Raw genomic sequence first — 24,684 nt, 5'->3', positions numbered from 1 at the left:
TGCGATGAAGCTGTTTCTGTTGTGCATGTGTGTAGCCTTCGCTCATGGTGGCTTGGCTCCACTTCACATGGCCAAAGAACGCGGTTTACCAAACAAATACATTGTTCAACTGAAAGTAAGTCTATCGTTTAGTTTAAGACTCCTGCGACCTGCCTTACAAGTTTTGCCTGCTGTAGTTAAGTAATGGTGGTACAATCTAAAGTGTAAAAAAGAAAAGGGAAACCACTTAAAGCACTTTAGTCGCACAACTATTATAAGTTTCACAATAATTGATGTTTTTCAAAATTGAAATCAAGAGCGAGTTGCACGGCGGCACATGCATGGTTAAGCGCAGACTCAAATTCGGCTGTGCACTGCAGCTATGGTATACTTTTTGAATCATTGTTTTGTTTTTATACAAATATGTTTTTTCTGCTTTTCCTTTCAAAATAGCTCAGCAGAAACAGGTTAACTGACAATCGTCTGAGATGCCTCATTTGAAACAAATTCATTGCTGTACAACTACAGTTGATTCACAATAACATTATATTAGTTTTGACTGATCTAGTTGATTGATCCAGTCTACAAGGTAAATCACCATAAAAACCACATGTTTGTTTTTTCCCTCCCATAATTTCTCTGACATGGTACTAAATTGTTCATTGCAGGATGTAGCCGATGTGGATCAAGTGGCGGATGAGTTGGAGGGTTACTTCACTCAGATGCGAACCCCGATTGGTAAAATAAATAAGATCCGCCTGGTCATGCGCGCCCTCACTCTCAGAATCCCACCACATCTAGTCAACTATGTAAGTTAATAGGGCCATGTCACACGAGGAAATTTACAGGTAACCAGTTCCAGGCAATCTCCAAAAGAAAGGCATCCACATATGAATGATCAAATATTTATCTTGGAGATCTCAAGGCAATGTTTGGATAATTACCAATGCTTTACCAAAGTGGTCATGTAGCATGCACTAAATTGCCTTCAAGTTGCAAGGAAAAATTGCCTTGTGTGACCCTAAAATTTGCGAATCAGCTGATCATACTGAGAGCTTAAGCTCTGCTTTAGTCTTTCGCAATCACCAGTTGAACCCGTTCTTTTGCACTTACGCAAAATTATTTAGTTGATCTTGATTATAACTGTGTCTTAAAATACGTGTAGGAAAAGGGCCTCATTATGTTGCAACTGTAATTTTAACATTTCATAATGATTGTGGTAAACGCATGGGCTAACTTATTCAAATAAGTATTAGTTAAAGATGTTCATAAATGTGCATCTTGTTTCACTTCAGTTAAGGCAGTATACAGGATAGTTATCACAAAGAACACTATAATGTATTAATGAAAGAGCATATTCGTTATATACTCCCAAGGGAGCTGAGAAACATTAAAAGGGATCTTTCGATTGGCCCTATGACCAGGGCACTATAAATGTAAAGCGCATTGATACGGTTATTGTGAAATGCGCTATATAAGAGTTATTATTATTTGTATTATTTATTTATAAAGGTCATTAATATGACTGCGAATGAATGAATAAATAAATGACGTACTGTCCCCTCCAACTGGCAGGTCCGTTCCCTGGATGCCGTTGAGTTTGTTGAACAGGACAGTCTTGGTCATACTCAAGGCAAACAGACTGGAGCTACGTGGGGTTTAGATCGAGTTGATCAGCGTAATTTACCATTAGACAACACTTTCAAATATCCCGATGACTGTAAGTAAATCACATGCTATCGATAATTAGAATTATAAAGTGAATCACAACGGCCGAGAGAGGGCCAAGAGAATGGTTGGTGGCAGCACGCATCTTGTTGTACTAACGGGATAAAGTTATGGTTTCCGGGCCCAAATTATTATGGAGCTGCTTGGCAAAATGTGTACGATGCAGGTCACAAATTGTACATACGACGTGGTATTTTGGCTGGTATCCTCATGTTGGTGTGTTAAGCTAATTTTTGCGCTTATGCAGTTCTATAAAATTGGGCACCTTTATTGAATAACATGTTGTACACTAATGTGCCACGTATTGCAATGGTATAACGGGGGGGAGCACTACTGTGCAGTACATTTAAATTCATTGAATGTCCTCTTTGTGTTTGTTTGTGAATTACCTTTAGGTCCCTCTTGAATGGTTATTACGGATGGCCATTAATGCAAAGTTGCGTTTTTACGAGGAAATGTTTCTCCAAAGGCACGATCAATGCAAGACGCGTTATTTCTTCAGAAAGACTATTTTCTTTGTCCACAAATTCTATTAAGATTAAACCTACAAAACTTAATGTTTATTTCAATGGAAAGATGTCATGATGAGGAGACTGCACTGTAGAACAGTCAGTAAAAAGGTACAATCAATTGTATGAATAATATTGTACTTTACTTATACAATCAAAAGTACTTATAAAATAACACATAGAGTCTTAAAATTTTGTTTTGCAGTTCAGGGCACTGGTGTGCATGTGTATGTGATGGACACCGGCGTTAACATCAACCACAGCGAGTTCGGGACCCGCGCCCATATGCTGTACGGCGCCACAGACAACAACGGCCACGGCACTCATTGCTCTGGAACTGTTGGCGGTGCGACCTATGGATTAGCCCGCCAATCAACCATCCAGAGCGTCAAGGTGTGCGATCCAGGCTGTCCCGTCAGTGTCTTTGTGGCTGGTACGTTCTCTAGTCGATTCTTTGTTTTTATTTCAAACAACGACTGCCTATCGTGTTCAAATGTGAACCTTTTGAACTTGAGTGAAAAATTAAATAGCCTTGATTCGATAACAGTTTTGCACCAATGTCAAAAATCAAGAGCTACTTTACCATGATAGGATGTCATAGGCATTGCATGATTAGGTATCAATGTATGATTGGTTTGCGGTGACACCATGTCATCTACTTGCTGGGGCTGGGTAGATTATGTTCTTTTTAGAATGACTTGTCATATTTTTTCTACGCGGAGTCATTTTCAGAATTCGGGAGACTTATCAATTTTGGAAAAATGGTCCTAATATTTATCTAGTTTATTTTAATACTTATTGGTATCAACGTTTCCACTGGTTTGCTCAAGCCATCGTCCAGAATTCCGATACCAATCTACCCCGTGGTACTAGCATATAAAAGCAAGACAAGTTCTCAAAATACTATAATCTACGCAGCAAGTATAATTAACACATGGTGTTACTATACAGCAAACCAAATACAGCTTTTTGACCGCTTACATAAACCGCGTTTTGGTGCCCCCCCCCCCCCCATTACAGGTTGTGATAGTGTCAAGGCCCACAATCAGAGTCCAAAGGGAGTGGTCTCAGTGTCACTCCGGTTCCCAGCCTCTAAATCTATTGACAATGCTGTGACTGCTCTTTGGAATGCCGGCTATGTAGTGTCCGTTGCTGCTGGTAATGATGACACCGACTCATGCAATAGCTCGCCATCAAGATCCGCAAACGTAAGTTTGTCTGTACAGTTCCCAAAGACCTGGACATTGTTACTATTTAATATTGGTTGCTGCATGTGTTTGGTTGCCAATAGCCACAGTCCACAACGACTTGTGGAACAAAGAAATGGTTTTTCAAATGTAGAAGCATTCAAAGCAAAATACGTACTGCTCAAACGGGTGGAAGAATCAAACAGGGTACTACGCCCTCTACGCCTCACTTTTGTTAAATGTCAGTTTAAAATGAGTTTTAAGGGTTTGGGGAAAGATGAGGGTATAAAGCCGCGGTTTCCTTATGCCCTACTGCAATCCACGTTTACTTTTATTTTGTCTTGAAATCGGTTACAATGATTTACTTTTGCTGATTCGACAGACAATCACCGTTGGGGCAACAGATAACAAGGACGCAAGAGCTTACTTCTCCAACTACGGTACTTGTCTTGACCTCTTTGCTCCCGGCGTAGACGTCTTAAGCGCCAGCTACGCATCCAACACTGGCACTACTACCATGTCCGGAACATCCATGGCTTGCCCCCACGTATCAGGTCAAGTGCTCGTCTGTTTGCATTAAAATGCCTAACATTTCAGAGTTTTTTTACTGGACAAAACATTGGAGGCCCGTTTTTGACCTAAAAGTTTATAAAATACTACTAATATTATTGCATTTGAAAAGATATTCTGATATTTCCCGGTGGTATAATATTGCAAAGGCACAAACAAATTATTAACGATAATTATCAAGGTTGGCTGGTGCACATAAAGCAGCTAGAATAGGGAAACCAATCAAATTACACTTCCAAATGTACGGTACGTGATGTCGATCCATCAGAGCGAGAGTGCACCGTGACAAAAGCTAGAAAATTTGAACTTAATTGCTCTTTAAGGCAACAAGAAATTACTTTACAAACGTAACACATGACGTCATTTTTTATTTATATTCAGGAGCCGCAGCCCTTTATGTAAGTAAAGCCAACAGCGAAACGCCGCAACAGATCAAAACTAGAATGTTGAGCGACTCCACGCTTAATAAAGTTACTGATGTGAAGGGAAGTCCTAACAAACTACTGTACATCGGAAATGTAAGTACACAATGTCAAAAAAAACAAAGTGTACAACTCAAGATGTTGTTTGCTGTATGTAGATTATAGGTTACTGTGTTTTGTTTGTTTTGGGGGCCGTAGTTTGCAGATAGCAGTCTGAAAGGAATCAGTGTTTATGGCAACCATTTGGACCCTGAAGAGCCTGAACAATGTTTAGTTCACTCATCAATTTAAAATGTTGGTTTTTTTACAAAAAGTTTGAACTTTTAAAATGATCAATATCTATCCACATTAAACATATATTCATAAATACCTCAAACAGTTTCGCTATTCCTATTGATGGAGAGCGCGTCACGTGGGTGTGTATACACCTTTGTTTATAACCAGTAAAAAGTGTTTGAACATGGGCGTGACACGCGAGCTTGCACCACCTAGAGTGCGTTTTGGCGACCCCAACCAAAAACTGTTTCTGACGTCATAACCAAAACGGTAACCGAGCTCACAACTCGGTTATCGTTCAGTCTGAACAGCAGAACCAACGACCAACAACCGAAACGCACTCCTGTGCTTAAGACAGTTTCTTCATTCCTATTGGTCAAGAGCAACGGCTGAAACAGTTGTGCCACATCACGCGATACGCGCGACGCGCACAGCATTCCCTTATAAGGAGTTGTTTACCCGAGGGCGGCGGAGAGCAATACCATTTCATAGCTGGAGAGGTGTTGTGTTGAAATAAATCATTGAACAATAATTATAATGTTTGCATTTATTTTATTTTTGACCAAAAAGTGTTGATGTTTTTGTCCGAAAAGGTATTGATGAATGGGAATCAAAGTGTGTTGAATCGGTTTTCAACTAGTGGTTTAAACCCGCCGCGGCCTGGTTCTTGATAATTTACCTCGACTTCGTTTATAGTTGAATATCTCTGACATAACATGTATTTACTATTTTTCCGCTGTTCTTTTAATTACAGATTTAAGTCATCACATCGTTGAACAACTCGGAGTGGTTTTCAACACCGAATATGGACCAGAGCAGTAAGCAACGATTTACACTTACTAAGATGAATTGACTTAAATTAAATAATCATTTATTGTTTTAAGTGTGTCACATACAATAAATATCAGCACGTATACACTTACAAAGAGCCCTTTCAAAAACTGTACCAGTAAACAAAAAAGACTTACTTTAGATAAGGGTGATGCTGCCCTCAAACGAAATTGTGTACTTTTAGATCCGGAAGCCTATTATGTTAAAAAAACATTGATCAGGAATTTCTGTTCCCAGTTGATTAAAATCTATATAAAAGACAGAATGTTTGCCTTGCATTATTTCATTGAGTCGTTTACAAATCCAAATTGGACACAGTCTATAATCAGAACACACGGTATAACCAACATCTTTGGAAACAAAATCTGTGTATCCATAACGTCTCTGCTTATTATGTGCATGTGTAAGGATACCAGTTTCCCCCACCTTTCTGACCCCGACAAAGGTGAAATGATTAAATTTAGGTAATGCTTGAGAAAACACAAGTTATTCTAAGTCTTAAACTAGTCAAATTGGTCTTTCCTCATTTCTTGGTTGTAAAATTTAAATGAGGTAATTACTCGTGAACAAAAATACTTAAGAAAAACATGAATCAATATTCTGTGCGGAACGTTTACTCGAACTCTCGCAAACGAGTAAAACGTTGAGGAATATCTGACAGTTATAAATTTTAATCTAAAAAAGGATCACAACAAATTTATGCATTTAACTTGTATGGCTATTACTTTCAATCCATAACTTGATGATTAATAATTGTCATAATTTTGTCTTATCTTTACACTTTACACTGTAAGCGCAAAATCACAAAAGTGTTCTACATAAACGCAGCTGGCGCTATTCCATAAGTTTTAAACAGCTACCTGAGCGGAATGTTTTCAACAGAAATGGTATTTTTACTTGGTTATAATGCACTTGTTCACCATTTTAATGTAATTTTGATATGTGTACACTTCTGAACTTTTCGTAATTATCGGTTAAAAAATCAGGCCCCTACCTAAAGGTTTTTTGAAAAACTAAAAACACTTCTGCCGTTGAGAGCGGGCGTCAAAGGACAATGCCGCTGACGTCATTTGTGGGAGTTTGCTTAGTTACACATAAATCCACGCTGCAACAAAGCGGCTTTATCTACTTATGACGTTTTGAGAGTGATTACGTATAACAGGGCTTTTCGCAAATCTCGCAGAAAAGCTGTGGATAAGGGCATACAAAATGATTGTTTTTTTTACACAATTGAAACCTATTTATAATCATATGACTCGATTTCCTTATTCATCGAAAACATTTTAAGTGGAATTCAGCAAAGTTCACGACTTGACATTTTCGTTCAAGCAGGTCTTTAAGGATGAGCGACAATCACAATAATCTACAAACACATCGTCAAACTGAATAGAGATAAATGTTGATACGTCAGGAGAAAAACAACTTTCAAAACTCGGCCAGAGATAACATCAAATTGTGACCTAAACCTCTCTTTCCTTTGTTTGCCTTAACCAAAATATAGAGCCAAATTCTTTCAAAGCTATGCAGCACAAGTTGTATATTTTTCGCGTGAAATTTAAACAATCATGGTGCCATTTTTTCCTTGAAAATTAAAAATACAAAATTGCCAAAAAAATGTATACAATTGAAATGTATGTCTTCATATAAATCAAATAAAATACCGTTCGGACTACTGCCCTCTATGAAGTTAACCTCTCTGTATCGCATACTCTTGTCAAAACACCTTTAAGGGGATACACCGAACTAAATATACTCCCATAGCATACGGTGCACATTTTTGTGCAAACAGTGCACAATTTAAAGTGTTATCCTCTACTCAATTGTATAATACGAAGACTCCAAAGGCCCGTCGACACCACCGGTGTTATTTTAAAAATAATTTTGGCTGCGAAGTTTGAACATTTTAAATAAACCACTTATACTCCGCTCTCGGGGAAAAGGGGCTCAGGTGTCATATGACTCGAAGGAGTCATTTATATACCATACTCGAAGCAGTCGATGTTTGTTCACTTTATCTGCTGTTCAAGCCTCCTCGTAGAATGCGCGTGTACGTGGTGCCATCTGTCATCGCCAAAGATAATAGTCCTTGCCTAATGATTATCAACAAAACCGATGTCCAAAGAAAACAGTTGGTACAAGCACGCACAACTTTTACACAACAAATGTGTTTGTTTTGGGTGCAATGTCACAAAATATTCTTCTTTGTTTTGTAGCTTCTGACAAATCAAACTTCAGCGAAGTTACATTAATACTTGGTGCTCCAAAATGGTTACAGTTTTAGTGAAAACGACATAGGTTTATATGTTATGTCAATTCATCATGTACATTATGGGTTTTAAAAACAGCTATCAGTGATGGGCCAATTGTATTGTGTATATGGGGCCTTTTAGCTGCAAGCTAATATAATAAACCTGTGCAAGATGATATTTGCAATAATTATTTAGGGATACCAGAGAACAGGTTGGGTCGTATTTTAGTTATTTCTAGTAAGCTCAATTCTATTGGGGAGTCCAAATTATAGGATTCGTAATATAGAGCGCCACCAAGACTTTTACCGGAGAGGTGGTTGTTAATTAAGAGTCGAGATTTCGAGAAAAGCAATTTGAACCTTAGCCCGGCCAGAAACGCACCGGGGTTAACCCCGTTTGAAGCTTATTTTCAAAATGTTTTCCATCTTGCGAATTTTTTCAAAGCGAAAGTAAAACTTAGGAAAATAAAGGGTCTTTTTCTGATAACATCGTGTTGTTATGACAGGTCATTGTGAGGAACCTTTGTCTAGTTAGATAAAGTCATTGATTTCAAGGCGATTATCACAGAAAGGAACAGCTGCATTTTGAACATGCGATGCAGAAAATGCTATAAAATACCGAGTCCTTAAATGAGAAACCACTTGACGGTAATTAGTCTTCACCCGGTGGTACTGTCAAATATCTACGATGAAGCTGTTTCTGTTGTGCATGTGTGTAGCCTTCGCTCAAGGCGGCCTGGCTCCACTTCACATGGCCAAAGAGCGCGGTTTACCAAACAACTACATTGTTCAACTGAAGGTAAAGTCTATATCAAGCAGTTTAAAACGTGGTTTAATTACACATTTTTGTTAATGCCTAAACTAAACAATGATGGTACAATTTAAAGTGTAGATTTTGAACCACTGCAGTCGCGCAACTATTCTAACGTGCACAATGTTTTTAATTTCATTTGAAATCAAGAGCAAGTTGCGCAGTGCCACACTGTGCTGAATGCAATTCAGCTGTGCAGTGTAGTTAGTTGCTTTACTTTTGTGAAAAATTATTTTGTTCTTGTTGCAATTCAGTGTTTACTTTTCCTTTCACAAATAAATAACAGCTAAGCAGAAAACGGTTGATGCCGAGCGTCTGAAATGAGACTGGTGTCTTTTTGAAACAAATTCATATCACAACTACGACTATAATTAAATGTTATAAGTGTTTTGTTTTGATAAGTTTATAATAATCCAGTCTATACATACGAAGTAAATTATCGTACAACCACCAGGTGTTATTTCTCTCGCATAATTTCATCTTGGTACTAACTTTGTCATTGCAGGATGTAGCTGATGTGGATCAAGTAGCGGATGAGTTGGAGGGTTACTTCACTCAGATGCGAACACCGATTGGTAAAATAAATAAGATCCGCCTTGTCATGCGCGCCCTCTCACTCAGAATCCCATCACATCTAGTCAACTATGTAAGTTAATAGGGCCATGTCACACGAGGAAAAATACAGGCAACCAGTTCCAGGCAATCTCCAAGTTAGAAAGGCATTTACAGTTAAATGTTGAAATATTTTTCTTGGGGATCGTAAGACATTGAATGGAAAATTACCAAAGAGTTCCTGTAGCATGCACTGCAGTAATTGCCTCCAAGTTTACTTGAAAAGTGCCTTGTTAAAAGGCCCTGAAACGTTTCTCTTGGGAAGCTCGTCTTCGAGAAAACGCGGACAGCTGCTCACACTGAACCTGAAGATCATTACTTAAGTTTCTCTAAATCACAAGTTGAACCCGTTTTATTTTACTTTTGCAAATTTGTTGATCTTTATTATAACCGTGGGGCCTCATAACGTTAACACTGCAACAGTTAACTTCTTATTTACATGTGGTAAAACAAACGGACTGACTGATTCAAAAAGTCAAAGATGTTCCTAAAATGTGCCTCTTGTTTCCTTTCAGTTATCGGCAGTCTACAAACACAAAGAACACTTATTTATTTTAATGACAGGGTACTTTGATCCACAACCCTCCAGGGAAACACTTCCCTCTAAACGTCACAGTCATGAAAACATGACTGAATAAATAAATAACTCAAATGACCCTCCTACTGGCAGGTCCGTTCCCTGGATGCTGTTGAGTTTGTTGAACAGGACAGTCTTGGTCATATTCAAGGCCAACAGAATGGAGCTACGTGGGGTTTAGATCGAGTTGATCAGCGTGATTTACCATTAGACAACACTTTCAAATATCCCGATGACTGTAAGTAAAACTTATACTATCGATAGTTCAAGTTGTACAATTAACATTATTGGCTGGGAGAGGGCCAAGAGATTGGTTGGTGGCAGCACGCATCTTTTAACGGGATTAAGTTATGGTTTCCGGACCCAATTTCACGTATGCTGCTTGGTAGAATGTGTAGGATACAAGTCACGAAGTGTACACGTGTCGTTGTTTTTAGGCTGGTATCCTCATGTTGGTGTGCTTAGCTAATTTATTGTGCTTATGCAGTTCTATGAAATTGGGCACCTATTGGATACCTATTGGATGACATGTTGTACACCAATGTGCCAGGTATTGCAATGGAACAGGGAAAGATGTGCAGTCTTGTTACATGCATTTACATTCATCACGTGTCCTCTTTGTGTTCGTTTGTGAATTACTTTTTGGTACCTCTTGAAACTATACGCGAGCCAATTAAAGCAAAGTTGCGTTTCTTTTAACGTGGAAATGTTTCCCCAAACGCACGACGACCAATAGACACGTGATTTCTGCACAAAGACCATTTTCTATGTCAAAAGATTCCTTTCAATTTAAATCACAACATTCATTATATTTATTTCAATGAAAAGATCGCGTAAGGAGACTATATAGGTGTGTTAATTAATGGTAAATTTAATGAATTGTTTGTGCAATTATTGTATACTCAAACCTACACGAAGATTGAAAATAACGCATGGTATCGTCTTAAATTGTTGTAACAACATTGATGTTCTTCAGTTCAGGGCAATGGTGTGAATGTGTATGTGATGGACACCGGCGTTAACATCAACCACAGCGAGTTTGGGACCCGCGCCCATATGCTGTACGGCACCGCAGACGACCATGGCCACGGCACGCATTGCTCTGGAACTGTGGGTGGTGCGACCTATGGATTAGCCCGCCAATCAACCATTCAGAGCGTCAAGATATGCAACCAACACGGTAGCTGTACCAAGAGTGCCTTTGTGCTTGGTTAGTTTTCTGATGTTTTTATTTCAAGTAACAACTAATCGTATTCAAATTTGAACCTTGATAACAGTTTAGCACCAAACGGCAACAAAAACATTAGTTTACATAAAACGGATTTGAGGCATTGCATTGGTCTCAACGTTTCGACTAGCTCAGAGTTCCGAAAAATCTACTCCGCGGTTCTCAAACGATCATCATCTACCAAGCAAGTACAGATATACACATGGTCTGACCGCACACCAAATACAGCTATTTTACTGCTTCCATAAAATGCTTTTAGGTGTTCATTTCCATTTTCCACCACAGGTTCTGACAGTGTCAAGGCCCACAATCAGAGTCCAAAGGGAGTGGTCTCAATGTCCCTCCATTATGGGGCCTCTAAACTAATTGACAATGCTGTGACTGCTCTTTGGGATGCCGGCTATGTAATTTCCGTTGCTGCTGGAAATAAAGACACCGACTCGTGCCACTACTCGCCGCAAAGAGTCGTAAACGTAAGTTGGTCTGCATATTTCGTGCGTTAATAACACAAATTTACTAGACATGTAGAGTAGGTAAAGGCACATTCAAACCAAGAACCTAAAAAAAAAACAGGGCAATAGGGTCCACGGTTCGGGAAAGATCCACAGTTGGAAAGCGTGTACAAAACCAATGGGAGTTGTTGGTATAGTTATATATGCTCTCTATGCCTCACCTTGTATTGTGACGCTAGTTTGAAATGAGTTTTAAGGGTTGGGAAAAGGTGGGGGAGCCATGCAGTTTCTTTGTGTCCTACTGCAGTTCAAATCCACGCCTGCTTTTAAAAAGCTTTACTTTTGCTGATTCGACAGACAATCACCGTTGGGGCAACGGATGATAGCGATGCAAGAGCTTACTTCTCCAACTACGGTACTTGCGTTGACCTCTTCGCTCCCGGTGTTGACATCTTAAGCGCCGGCTACGCAACTACCACTGGCACTGCTATCATGTCCGGAACATCCATGGCTTGCCCCCACGTATCAGGTCAAGTACTCGTCTGTTTGCATTTGATGACTCACATTCTCTGCTTCGCAGTTCAGGTTTTTGTTTTACTGGACAAAATATGCGAGGCCCGTTTCTTACCCGAAAGTTTCTGAAATAGGCCTAAAACCAATATTATTGCGTTTTAATGATGCAATTCTGATATTTACCAGTTATATATATTACAAAGGCACAAGAAAATATGGACGACAATTTTCTAGGTTGGCTGGTGCACACACCAGCCAAATTGGAATAAGAATGAGCCAAATTGGAATAAGAATGCTCTTGAAGGCGTCACGAAAGTATTTTACAAACGTAACACACGACGTTATTTTGTATTTTTATTTAGGAGCCGCAGCCCTTTATGTAAGTAAAGACAACAGCGAAACGCCGCAACAGATCAAAACTAGAATGTTGAGCGACTCCACGCTTAATAAAGTTACTGATGTGAAGGGAAGTCCTAACAAACTACTGTACATCGGAAATGTAAGTACACGACGTCCTTCATAATCAGATCATAGGAAGATGTATAGACTTGAACTTAAGACGTTGTTTGCTGAAGATCATATGTAAATGCGGTGTTTGTTTGTTTGTCTGTCTGTCTGTATGTCTGTTTGTTTGCTTGTTGGTTTGTGTTTAGGTGTAGCTTGCAGATTACAATCCGACCAGAGCCAACGGCAAATACCACTAGATAACAGCTTCTATCTACGCAATGAAATAAATATTTCAAACAAATTCCAGATTTGTGTGTTATGTGAAGACACAATCTGTTTTATGAGAAAGTAGGCGAGTTGAACCTCTCCGACATATGATATATTACATGTATTTACTATGTTTCCGCTGTTCTTGTCACAGATTTAAGTCATCACATCGTTGAACAACTCGGAGTGGTTTTCAACACCGTATGGACCCAAGCAGTTACCAGCGATTTACACTTAATACTTACTTAAATGCATTAACTGAAATGTAATCCTATCATTATGTGTCACATTATCTCAACATGATGTCGGCGCTTTTTCTTTTTAAACAGTTCCAGTAAAAAGTGTAACTGTCCTTAGATATGGATCATACTGCCCTCAAATCAACTTTGTGTACTTTTTATCCGGAAGCCTGTAGCCTATACTTAATATAAAAAAGGAAAAATGCAGATTCGTGAAAATTTCTTCGTCTGAAGTAACCCATTTGATTAAAATCTATATTGAAGACAACAATGTTTCGCTTTGCACAATTTCTTTGAGTCGTTCACAGTTGGACACTGTAAATATTTATACCAGTTTTCCTCTTGTGACTCCGACAAAGGTAAAATGGTTCAATTTTGGTAATTATCCATTGTCTTAAAGCCATTGGACACTTTCTGAACAGAACCAAAATTAAAAGTTCACAGATTTACAAATAACTTACAGGGTTTACAGAAGGTAATGGTGAAAGACTTCCCTTGAAATATTATTTCATGAAATGCTTTACTTTTTGAGAAAACATTGAAACAATTATCAATTCTCGATATCGAGAATAACGGATTTATTTTAAACACATGTAATGACACGGCGAAACGTGCGGAAACAAGGGTGGGTTTTCCGTTATTTTCTCCTGACTCCGATGACCGATTGAGCCTAATTTTCATTTAATTTTATTTAATTTAATGTAAGCTGTGATACACGAAGTATGGGCCTTTGGCCAATACTGTTTACTGATGTTGTGCGATTGCTTTAAACCGACTTAATAGATACAGCTTAAAATAGTCAAAGTGGTCTCAGTTCTTATTTGATTGTAAGCAAAAGTCGTAAAGCAGTAGCTATAGCTACCATCGTGGACAAAAATACTTGAGCGAAACGTGAATCGTTTCTGCGTGAAATGATATTCTTCTCGCAAACAAGTATGATGATGCAAATTATACAGTTATACATTTCAGAATTTTATTTATTCGGTTGTAACGTTCAACATTACTTTACACTATCTTGATTGTGTATGGGAAATATGACACACAAAAATGCTGTCATTATCTTGTCTTATCCTTTACACTTTATACACAGTAGGCGCAAAATCACTCACAATATTCTATATAAACGCAGCCGGCGCTCTTCCATAACTTTTCAGGAGGAGCGATGATAACAATAATGTCTACAGACACACTGTCAAACTGCATAGAGATAAACTAGAATTATGCATCGCCCTATTATTTTCAATGACAAGCAACATCTGAATGGTCGCTTGAACGAGGCTATCGAAAACTGGTAGGCCTTTATGAGCCAAAGGTTTGTATTAGACTTGCAGATTAAAGGTACGTATTTGTAACAATGACTTCTGCCAATACTCCCCTCGAAATCTTGTTGGCGCTAGTCTCATACAATGCTTTTTATTTCCTGCCAAGGCAGGTGCCACCAACAGTACCACGAGAACTTGCTTTGAACTCCTTGTTATTCTCTATTGTTTTGAAGATGTTATAGCTCTGAAAATCTCAGTTAATTTATTGACATTATCCACAAACGCATTGGTAATTTTACATCCCTGTATAAAAACATATCTTATTCTTTCCTATGAATCTGTACTGTAACATCCTTCCATATACTTTTCCATACAAAATTCCTTGGAACACTCCTCATAAGAATTCCACTGACTCAACTTACTGTTCCTACCTTTGTCTGTATTCATTAAGTTGCAAATATAAAAACCAGTACATTAATAAATAGTTTTTCAGATCCCAACTCAGAAAGCACAGCTTTGGAGCAGGGAATAGAGTACTAATAACATAATAACAATATAAATACACTAGTTCTTATGGCTTTAGTGCCCTGGGCATTGGTCCAATAACATTCATTTAACCTTTCTCAGCTCCCTGGAGAGTATACAGCCCTGAGCGGCCGTATGGCACTAGTGATTTTTTTCATACACAATATCAACCTCTCTAACTTCGCAGATACCTGTTTATACCCACATCTGGGAAGAGAAGCAAATATAGTAAAGCATCTTGCTCAAGGATACAAGTGCCATGACCGGAATTCAAACCCACACTCCGATGTGACTTAAACCACCAGAACTTGAAATTCAATGCTCTTAACCACTCGGCCATGACACCCTAAAAAGTCCGCGAGTCATTCATGTTTAAGAAATCTACCTTAGAATGAGAAAAGTCATGTATTTGAATCTTACTAAAGAGGTATCTTTTTAACTTGACCTGAACAGCATCAGTAAACAGTGTTCTTGGCAAGTAGCTTAAAAGATCTAGCCTTTCAGACATCTGCTGTACAAACCCATGATATCTGTGGAGTTTTTTCACAATAAAGAATCGAAAGGTGGCGACTAAATGATGCTTCATTCAACAGTGTAGAGTCAAAACTTACATTATTTGTCACATGTTCTTATCTTGATCACCATTCCTTGCCCCGTGCCGGTAAAAGGTTTCCCTCACACACTCAAGCAGGGATTTCTTTTCAGGGTCATGCAAACTTGAGGAAGACTGTCGGTCAAAAGGCTACAACTTCATCTCCTCAGCATCAGCTGCTTTTTGTTTATCCATCAAAGAAGTTCTCACAATACTTTTGAAAGACATGTTCTCCCATCATGCCAATTCCTCGGCCTGCTGAGAGTTTGCTCATCTTAATCGTCTTAAACGTCTTGTTTTCGTGTCTCACTTTTAGCTTGACTTACTTCTGTCTAGGAAGACTTTATCTTTAGTGAGAGTGGTGAGCAAGTCTGTAGAAATCGACCTGAACAAGATAAATTGAACTCATTAGAAACATACAAAATGCACTGATATTTCTCTCCAGAACCACCTCTTTTACATGCATTACACAACACACGAGACCTAGGGCTTTACACCCCCATCCAAAGGGCGCGGCAATAATGGCTAAGTGTCTTGTTTAAGGACACAACTGCCACAATCGTGATTCAGCCGAGGACTTCTTGGTAAATATACCTAGATACAACACCACACTCTGCTGATTAGAAACAACAAAGCTAGAGTCTGGTGCTCTGAACAGCTTGGCCACGACACACCACTTATTTGTAAATTTACACAGTTTTACCCACAAGGCAAATGTACCAAAAAGAGTCTGGTGAAATTGGTGTTGTAACCTCTTAAAGCAACATTTAAAAAAAGGAAACCAGACAATGTATTATTCTACTAAAAGTAACAACTTTACCTGAGTGCATAGTTTGGAACAGCAACTGAACAAAGTACAAACAGTTGATACATGTCGGAATGGATGGCATAACATTTATGGTCTTTTGCGTGCATATACGTCTCTTTCACCATATGAGTAAACGTGGCTGGAATGTCTCCCGATGGATCTTGAAAGATAATAAAGATAGCAAATAAGTTATTGTTGTGTCTGTGAGAATTGCACTCGATGAGGTTAGCCGAATAAATAATTGATAAAGGTAGTTTATTAGCTAATTTATGTAAATTGTTTTCATATATTGTATGCTACAGCGCCAGGAGCGTCACTGGGTGACGGACATGTGCGCTATATAAGAAGTCACAATTATTATTAATTATTATTATTATTAAATTAATTTATCTATCTATTGACAGCTGTAAACTGATACTAACAGTACCAGTGATCATCAAATAAGAAATAAGAAAGCATAAACAGCATTAAATAAGCTAATATTTAAACACTTAAGAGAATCATAAATCGTAAAACAAAAAGAAATAAAAAATATATATACACATGTTCATAATTCAACAAAATGCAAATCATAATTCAAATGTCTTAAACACATGGAAATGAAGATCCACATCAATAATCAGGACAGAGAAGCAAAGTAAGCATGAAACAATAAAGAATGATGTAAACGGGAAGAGATCAAGCAAATCAGCTAGCAGACATCTACAAATATCACTTCAGACGAAAATGTACATAGAAGAAGTTACAAACACATCACACATCCCCTGGAGTCGGTTGTAGGCCGATGAGATTCTTGAAACAAAGCCTTACTTGGTCATCTCAACACGGCTCCAGGGAACATGCAAAGTAGTCTAATGTGACGCTGAGGAACATGTAAATAGTAAGAGTTGGCAGCAGTTAAACTGAAGTGGTTGTGATTGTGTAAACACAGAAACAAACAATCATTAACCATTCTTTTCTTATGAAGAACAGTTTTTAACCTTTGATACAGCTGTAAGTGGGAATAATGGTGTTCTTATTAGCTTCCTCACTAAACAAAAACAGTAAATAAAAATGGAATTAAAAACAACAGTACAGTGTTCAAAAAGAGGTATGATACTGTTGCAGTAAAAAGAACCCCAAAACTGTTCATTCTCTTGCAAACCAACCATTCGTTTTGGTCTTCTTGACTTTGTAATTGACATGATACACAGAATTAAGTTTACAATCAATAAAAATACCAGGGTTCTTTTGTACATCGACAGACACGATTAAGACAATAGGCTATAACACAATGATCATTCACAGAGTAATTTAAAAGGGAGGGATTCTTTAGAAAAGCCGAAGAAAACTGGTCCCTCTTTTTCGCAACTCGTCCAATACACAGCTCTGCTCTCACCTTTTCTCTGTGGACTATGGCATGCTGGGAAAAGTGTTCCTACTGTGTTCCTGTAGAACGAGTTCAAGACCTGTCTTCTGCGAGTGTGTGTCAAAGGTCGTCTGTCTGCCGCACTACCTTCTTGTATGGGTAATCGACAGCTTGACAGACACTTGTGCTGGTCAGTATTTACAATCAGAAACCTAATAGGATACAGGAAAATACAGATATGAATAATAATAGTAACTGTATTTGTAAAGCACCAAAATGCCAAAGGATACAAGGCGCTGAAGGAAGTAGGAGAACAAGTCAGAACACAGACAAGACAACCAGCTATGAAGAGGGGAAAAGGTAGGTTTGGAGAGCACATTTGAAGGCTGGGACACTGTTGGAGTTTCTGACACTTTTCTGACACTATGTGTAGGTGGCAGCAGACTTTAATATGTACAATTCAAGGTTTAATGCCAAGAATTATACAAACAATTAAAGTTACTCAGAATGTCTGCTACCAGCTTCTTAATCTCTCATTCATTTACTGTCTGTTTTTAAACAAAATAAAAGGTCAATCCTATAAATTGAAATAAACAGTAATCAGTGAAGAGGATTTCTATGGAGGACCATTTGTATAAAGGAAGAATATAAAAGTGCTGGTTATTAACCAGCAATACACTTCATGCACGCAGACAATGCACCATAACATTTAAAATAAAGTAATTAAAACAAGAGAAGTTATCAATTGAAATGAAATGGGCAAAATTCAAACACACTACAGACCTTGGCTATTCCAAAGTACCTAAACTAATCAATACACAGGAGAACAAAACACCGATATTATTGATCCAATGACAAAATGAATTCAAAGGGGAGAGGTTACCACCATATGCATCCCCAGCAACATCTTCAGCATCTGGCCTTTCAAATATTTAAAAATATAAAAACAGTGGTGAACAGTAACAAATGAACATGAAAAGAGGGGAGAGGTTACCAGCACATGCACCCTTCGTCAGACACTCAGCATCTGACAATTATCAATTACAGGCAAATATAATTATGCATGCATTTAAAACACACCTCATGGCCATTGTACATGTACATTTAAAACTGCAGACACCCACATACATGCAATGGTAAAAATACACAAAGAACAAGAAGTAGACAGATAGCATGATGATGCCATGATAAAACAGATATCTGAAAAAAAAGTTTTAATCTAAGCACTTTCATCAAGTTTATCTGGCATTTACAACAATTTTGTTTAAAATTAATAAATAAGTCGTTAGTGCCCTCTTTGAGACCACTGAAATTAGATTTTTAGATATTTCCTCACCCAAGAATCCCAGAATCTATTCCGAGACTCTTTGGTACATATTGACCAGCGACTGCAGCCTTCTGACACGCCCGCAGTGACTCAACATGTGACCGCCAAGCTGCTTCAACCAATGAGGTCTCCGCCTCAGCCAGAGTGGGCGTGGCCAAACAGAGGACACTAACAACGACGCCTGGGAGGAGACTTATGCTCAGAAGACGATGAGGAATCTAGTTAGGTTTGAGAAATAAATTGAATAAGAAGTTTATTTAGTAGATTGTTAAAATTTCATCAAGGATAAAGAATAATTTTGGTTGAACCCTCACACCAATGTGTGTTTATAGCACTGTATACACTCATCATACTTTTCTGAGTTCTGTAAAAAAAGTCCTCAACCGCTCAACAATACAATATCATCCACATTGTTTGACTGAATGATCAAACTATGCAGCCTGCAGTAATTGTGAATGGCTGCATCAATACAGGTTTCAATACACAAATAGTTCTGTGCAAAGTTGTCCAATCAAACACTTCTCCAACATCTCTCATTGCTATACATGTAAATACTTTTCTAGATCACACAAAAAAACTCGGTAAATACTTAATTTCATTACAAAGGTTTTAATTTTGGTTTTACCTTTGGACTTGCATGAGGTAAATAGATCGGAACATCACTTGAAGTTCCTGAGGGTAAAGTGTCGACGAAAGACGCCAGCAGCACCTTCTCTTGGCCAGTAAGATTCCACCATTTATCTGTAGCTACTACAAGATGACCATTACAGTGTAAACAGCCAAAGGTGCTGTCTGCATTATTGACAAAGGATTCAAGTGGCTCCTGTTGACAACAAATGAAGAGGAACATTGATATTAAAAGTATTGTACAGGATTGATATTAAGGATAAAAAAACATCATTGTTTAAGTTTAGCCTGCTCATTTCTGCTGGGCAGAAAATCGTTAAGCATTTTTTTCTGCTTAAAGGCAGTGGACACTATTGGTAATTACTCAAAATAAACATTAGCATAAAACCTTACTTGGTGACGGGTAATGGGGAGCTGTTGGTAGTTTAACACATTGTGAGGAACAGCTCCCTCTGAAGTAAGATAGTTTTCGAGAAAGAAGTAATTTTCCACGAATATGATTTCGGGACCTCAGATTAAGAATTTGAGGTCTCGAAATCAAGCATCTGAAAGCACACAACTTCATGTGACAAGGGTGTGTTTTTTTCTTTCATTATTATCTCGCAACTTTGACGACAAATTGAGCTCAAATTTTCACAGGTCTGTTATTTTATGCATATGTTGAGATACACAAAGTGAGAAGACTGGTCTTTGACAACTACCAATAGTGTCCAGTGTCTTTAAGCAATTTTCTTTCTGCTGAAGCGGCTCTATGAAGTTTGGCCCAGACAAAGCTTGGGTCTAGTGAACTGGACCCCTCGGCCACGACATGACACAATATAAATGGAAGAAATGCAGCAACCCTAACCTGAAGTGTTGAATTCTCTGGAGAGGCGATTACATCCACAGCTTCACACACAGAACCAAAGAATTCTGTGCTGACTAAGAGTGAATCAATCACCCCCAGGCAAACCTGTAGGCAAGATATATCAACATATCAAATTAATAATCAGTGTTTTAATTTCATTACACACAAAAGTCTGTTATTATCAAATAAATAGATAAAAGTGAGACACATCCCACAATGCACATCCCCTATCTTCCTTTGTCGACCATTTTGGGTGCCAATTCCTGTGTGTACATTTAACTCCCAAAATAGAGGACGGGAAAGCATGTGTATTTAAGCATACTGCTCATTGTGCAAGGGGTCAAACCGTCTGTTTATTCGGGAAAAGAAAAGAAAAGGGTTCATCAAAAGATTCAAATTGAAATTTGAGAATCAATAAGAAAACAGAATACATTATAAGTACTTCAAATAAAGAATCAAGAACACACTTTTTCCCTTCAAATTAGTGATAAGTATTTGAAATCAATGACTTACTTTTAAGTCTCTTCTCAGACGTTCTACATTTTTGATGTTTTCTAGAGTATCCAGACCTATAAACATCACCTGCAAGCAAATTATAATTTGCGTCAAGATAAATAATACAACTAATAATAATAGCAACTCATTCTTATATAGCGCATTTAACACAAGTGCCCTGATCGGTGGGCCGAAAACATTCCTGTAATCTTTCCCAGTTCCCTGGGGAGTATACAGCCTCGGCTGTCAAAGGCTTTTTTCAAACACACTATTTACCTCTACCCTCGCAGGTACCAATTTAGACCCCAGCAACAAAAGAAGACATTAATCATCTTTCTCAAAAGGACACAAGCGTCAAGACCACGACTCAAACCCACAACCCAATGATACATTATCATGTCAAGTATGTTTGGATGTACCCAAACTAAAAAGTGACTCAACCAACCAAAGTATGTAGAAAGGTTGGCAGTAACACCATGTAATGATAATCTCTAAATGAGTTGGGGTGGTTCTGAAAAGAACCGTTGGTTTCAACTCAACGTTTCAATCAGTATGCTCTGATCGTCCTCTGGAGAAAGTTCCAAACCTGCCGTCGATTTAAAAAAAACTCTTCCTAACTTAAGACTAATCTTAGGACTTAGGACGAGTCCCAACCCTGCACTGTAGCATGCAGACCTTAAGATAAATCCTAAGTTAGGACGAGTCACTCGTCCTAACTCAAGATAAGACGAGTCCTAACTCTTTGTGAAATCGACTGCTGGTCTTCTCCAGTAAGATGATCAGAGCATACTGATCAAAACGTAGAGTTGAAACCATCCGTTCTTTTCAGAACCACCCCGACTCATTGAGAGATTATCGTTATATGTGTTACCGCAAACCTTTCTATATCAAATTTCCTCCATGCAAAGTTCCAAATCCTACCTACCATAGTATGGAAGATGTGATCTAGTAGTGTATTAAGATGAATGTCACTGCATCCATCATCAGGCATAATGAGAACTAATGTAACGCTATGGAAGCAAACACAGACAAATGGCAATAAGAATTGGTCACCCTGGTCCAGTGGTTAGACTGCAGGACTTGCAATCACAATAACTTGCGATCACATTTTCCTTTTGTGGGTTCGAATCCCCCCCAGATAACTGCTGATTTCACAAAGACTAGAAAAAATATTGTCCCTAGTTACTAAATCACTTTTTTTTTTTATTTGTGCCATTTGATTATCATAGACGAACAAATGATTGTATGAGAGAGATTGGCTGTTGTCAGCTTGGTGTTTATATACCCTTGTGTGAGTTTGCCAAGTTCCCTTAATGGGAAGGTCATTCAAACAAACAACAAACAATAACTCATTGGAGGAAGTAACTGGTAAAATGTTGTTTCCTTACATATTACAAGCAATTGATGCAACGCCCTGTGAAATTTCAAGTTTGTATCACCATGGTATCACTGTCCAATAATATAAACATCACATATAATCATGGAGGAATAATAATGTAGGAGATACAATGTACAAAAAAGGGTAACATAGAGGGAAGACAAAGGTCATTTAACACCAGTTCTCATTTCAAATCATGCAAAATAAATGACTATTTTTAGTGAGTGCAAATTTGCGTTTACCTTTCATGGAACACTTTCCATACCACTTTGGCTTCTTCTGTCGTAGTACTCTGTAAACCAACGCCGTGATTTTGAGCGAACATCTGAACTCCATACAGCATGCCTTGCTCCGCAAACGCCAACTAGATAAAATAAGAATGTGTATGTTATTAAAGTTACTCCGTAGGTTTGTTCCGCTTATTAAAGAAAATAAGCAGCTAGAATTTTTTTGATATTTTGATATGAATTAACAAACTCCACTGTCACAATAATAAGGCTGATAACTAAAGTACTCCGTTTAGTTTTACTTTTTTTATATAAAATATAGTACAGTAGGCCTACATGCATGATTTAGTCCTGGCTTACAACAATCATAATGGGCCTCACCCCCAGTTTTTAAGTTTTCTTTAAGTTGGCACAGAAACTGGAAGCAAGAAGAAGAACAACCTGGCTTATGGGCAAACTTTCCAACAAACTTTATTTTCCATATCCTGCTGCCACCCTTTGTTTACTCATTTTTACCTCCATGTTGTTACAAAAAGGAATTCTCATTTGAGTAAAATTAGATAATATTCCATTTCCTATCACAGATGAAAAAGTGGTGGCAGGATGCCGACAATTTCCCCTTCCATTTTTTGCAAACATGATTAGATTTAGAAGAGCCGAAGATGAAAATTTAATACCACAATATTTAATTTTAATACAATAATATATTAGGCCTTAGTCAATTCTTCGTCCACCCCAAAAATCATTTCAAAATTTACCCAGTAAGTTTGTTTCCCTTGTGGTTTATATTGAATGATATCTCAAAAAAAAAGTTGCATCCCCTTAAGGGTTAAGGTGATCCCCTGGCGTCAGATTCAAAAGCGGCAGGCAGCACGTCAGTGGCGTGCTGCCTGCCGCTTTTGAATCTGAATCTGAATAAAATATAGTCGGCAAAGCATCCTTTCAGGTAACATCACACCAACTTCCCATGTTGTATCGTAATTTAGGTGTGATCCCTGGTTACACGGCAGTATGGCTTCTGACTGGCACACCCCTCCCCCCAGCGCACCCCCCCCCCCCCCCCCCCCCCCCCGCGACAAAGATATTGACCAAATAGGGATACCGCCAACATAGGGCTAGATAGCTCAGTTGGTAGAGCGCCGGCACGTTTCCGGAGGTCGTTGGTTCGAATCCCACTCTAGTCAATTCTTTGCTCAACCCCAAAAATCATTGCAAAATTTACCCAGTAAGTTTCCCTTGTGGTTTATATTGATACGACTTGACATAGAACATGGAGAAGTGGGGTGGGACGAGTTTTTTGGGTTCAGTTTATATTTAGACAATTTTAATAATTATTATGTTTTAAATGCTCTCTTTGTTACTCACGGCTTTTGACTGCCCCTTGGATCTTGTAAACAACGGAAGTCCACCATCATTAGTGAGACAAACTAAGTAAATTGACGAGTTGTCGTCCATTTTCATGTTGTTTTTCTGATATCAACTGGTTGTTGAATTGAAAGAATTTCAGTGACAAAATTTGGCTACCATAAAACTGAAATAGCGCCCCCAATTGACAGTGTTTTGACAATGTACCTGACCGTAAAATGTGTCGCTTCCATTTACGACACCAAATCCTAGAAAATACTGCCGTCCTGTAGCACAATGCTAAGGAAATACTATCGCGGCCAGCAAATTCTGTCGTTCTTTGTTGCAGGGAAATAAGACGCTTTCCTCTCCGAAACACGGACGAAACTTAAAAAACTTAACTAGCTGTAGCTGAAGTAGCCATGGAACCTCTCCAGTATGACACTTTGTTTAGCTATTTGACCAATGGAAAGTTTCCTTCAAATGTATCCAGAAAGAATGATAAAGACACTCTACGGAGGAAAGCAAAACACTTCGCGATTAAAAACGACGTGATGTACTTCAAGCATCAGAAAAATAACAAGGAATGCCAGGTTTGTTTACATTATGGACTTCCTCCCACGTGTTGACGTTGATAAACATTGGAAGAGTTCTTGATCTTAGAAAAAACCATTTTTTTGTTGACCCGACCCGAATAGGTATAATTAAGTGAGTAAATTTCTCGAAAGCTAATTCCAAATATGAAAGTAATGTACTTTTTGTTGTGTATTGAAAAGCTGAAATAAAAAACTGACTATCAAATTTAACCACTGGCACTAGAAATTATTTATGCACATGCCCCAGTTAACTTTTTTAATTTAAAAACAACAGTTAAACACGTGGAGTTTTATGTTTTTTTGAAGGGACATTTGTGCATGTTAATCTTTTTGGTTATTTAGCTGTAGTTTTGCTTAACTCATTTTAACTGTGTTTTTTCAGTCTGCAGACTTCTTTGTGATCTTCATACGT

General features: G+C 38.2%; 3 protein-coding genes across 3 annotated transcripts; 2 read left to right on the top strand and 1 right to left on the bottom strand.

Moving 5' to 3' along the window:
- The first annotated feature begins 4 nt into the window (after window positions 1-4).
- Window positions 5-5,837, top strand: LOC117298904 (aqualysin-1-like). Its single transcript, XM_033782285.1, has 8 exons — window positions 5-115; window positions 648-788; window positions 1,555-1,699; window positions 2,422-2,649; window positions 3,237-3,424; window positions 3,786-3,957; window positions 4,355-4,491; window positions 5,426-5,837. The coding sequence occupies exons 1-8, from the start codon at window positions 5-7 to the stop codon at window positions 5,429-5,431; spliced, it is 1,128 nt and encodes a 375-aa protein (XP_033638176.1). The 3' UTR covers window positions 5,432-5,837.
- A 3,325-nt stretch (window positions 5,838-9,162) lies between these two features.
- LOC117298891 (aqualysin-1-like) lies at window positions 9,163-13,342 on the top strand. The gene is made up of 7 exons (XM_033782267.1): window positions 9,163-9,207; window positions 9,844-9,988; window positions 10,727-10,960; window positions 11,264-11,451; window positions 11,788-11,959; window positions 12,306-12,442; window positions 12,812-13,342. Exons 1-7 carry the CDS (start codon window positions 9,163-9,165, stop codon window positions 12,815-12,817), a joined length of 927 nt encoding a protein of 308 aa, XP_033638158.1. The 3' UTR covers window positions 12,818-13,342.
- A 990-nt stretch (window positions 13,343-14,332) lies between these two features.
- On the bottom strand, window positions 14,333-23,871 carry LOC117299970 (protein fuzzy homolog). Its single transcript, XM_033783603.1, has 10 exons — window positions 23,698-23,871; window positions 22,348-22,469; window positions 21,653-21,737; window positions 20,746-20,814; window positions 20,233-20,337; window positions 19,384-19,581; window positions 18,768-18,976; window positions 17,462-17,643; window positions 16,096-16,243; window positions 14,333-15,660 (listed from the first exon to the last, which is right to left on the bottom strand). The coding sequence occupies exons 1-10, from the start codon at window positions 23,791-23,793 to the stop codon at window positions 15,588-15,590; spliced, it is 1,287 nt and encodes a 428-aa protein (XP_033639494.1). The 5' UTR covers window positions 23,794-23,871; the 3' UTR covers window positions 14,333-15,587.
- Window positions 23,872-24,684: the final 813 nt, after the last annotated feature.

The sequence above is a fragment of the Asterias rubens genome, chromosome 1 (genome assembly GCF_902459465.1).
Source record: "Asterias rubens chromosome 1, eAstRub1.3, whole genome shotgun sequence".
Taxonomy (NCBI): Eukaryota; Metazoa; Echinodermata; class Asteroidea; order Forcipulatida; family Asteriidae; genus Asterias; species Asterias rubens.
This window is presented reverse-complemented; position numbering and strand designations above follow the sequence as displayed.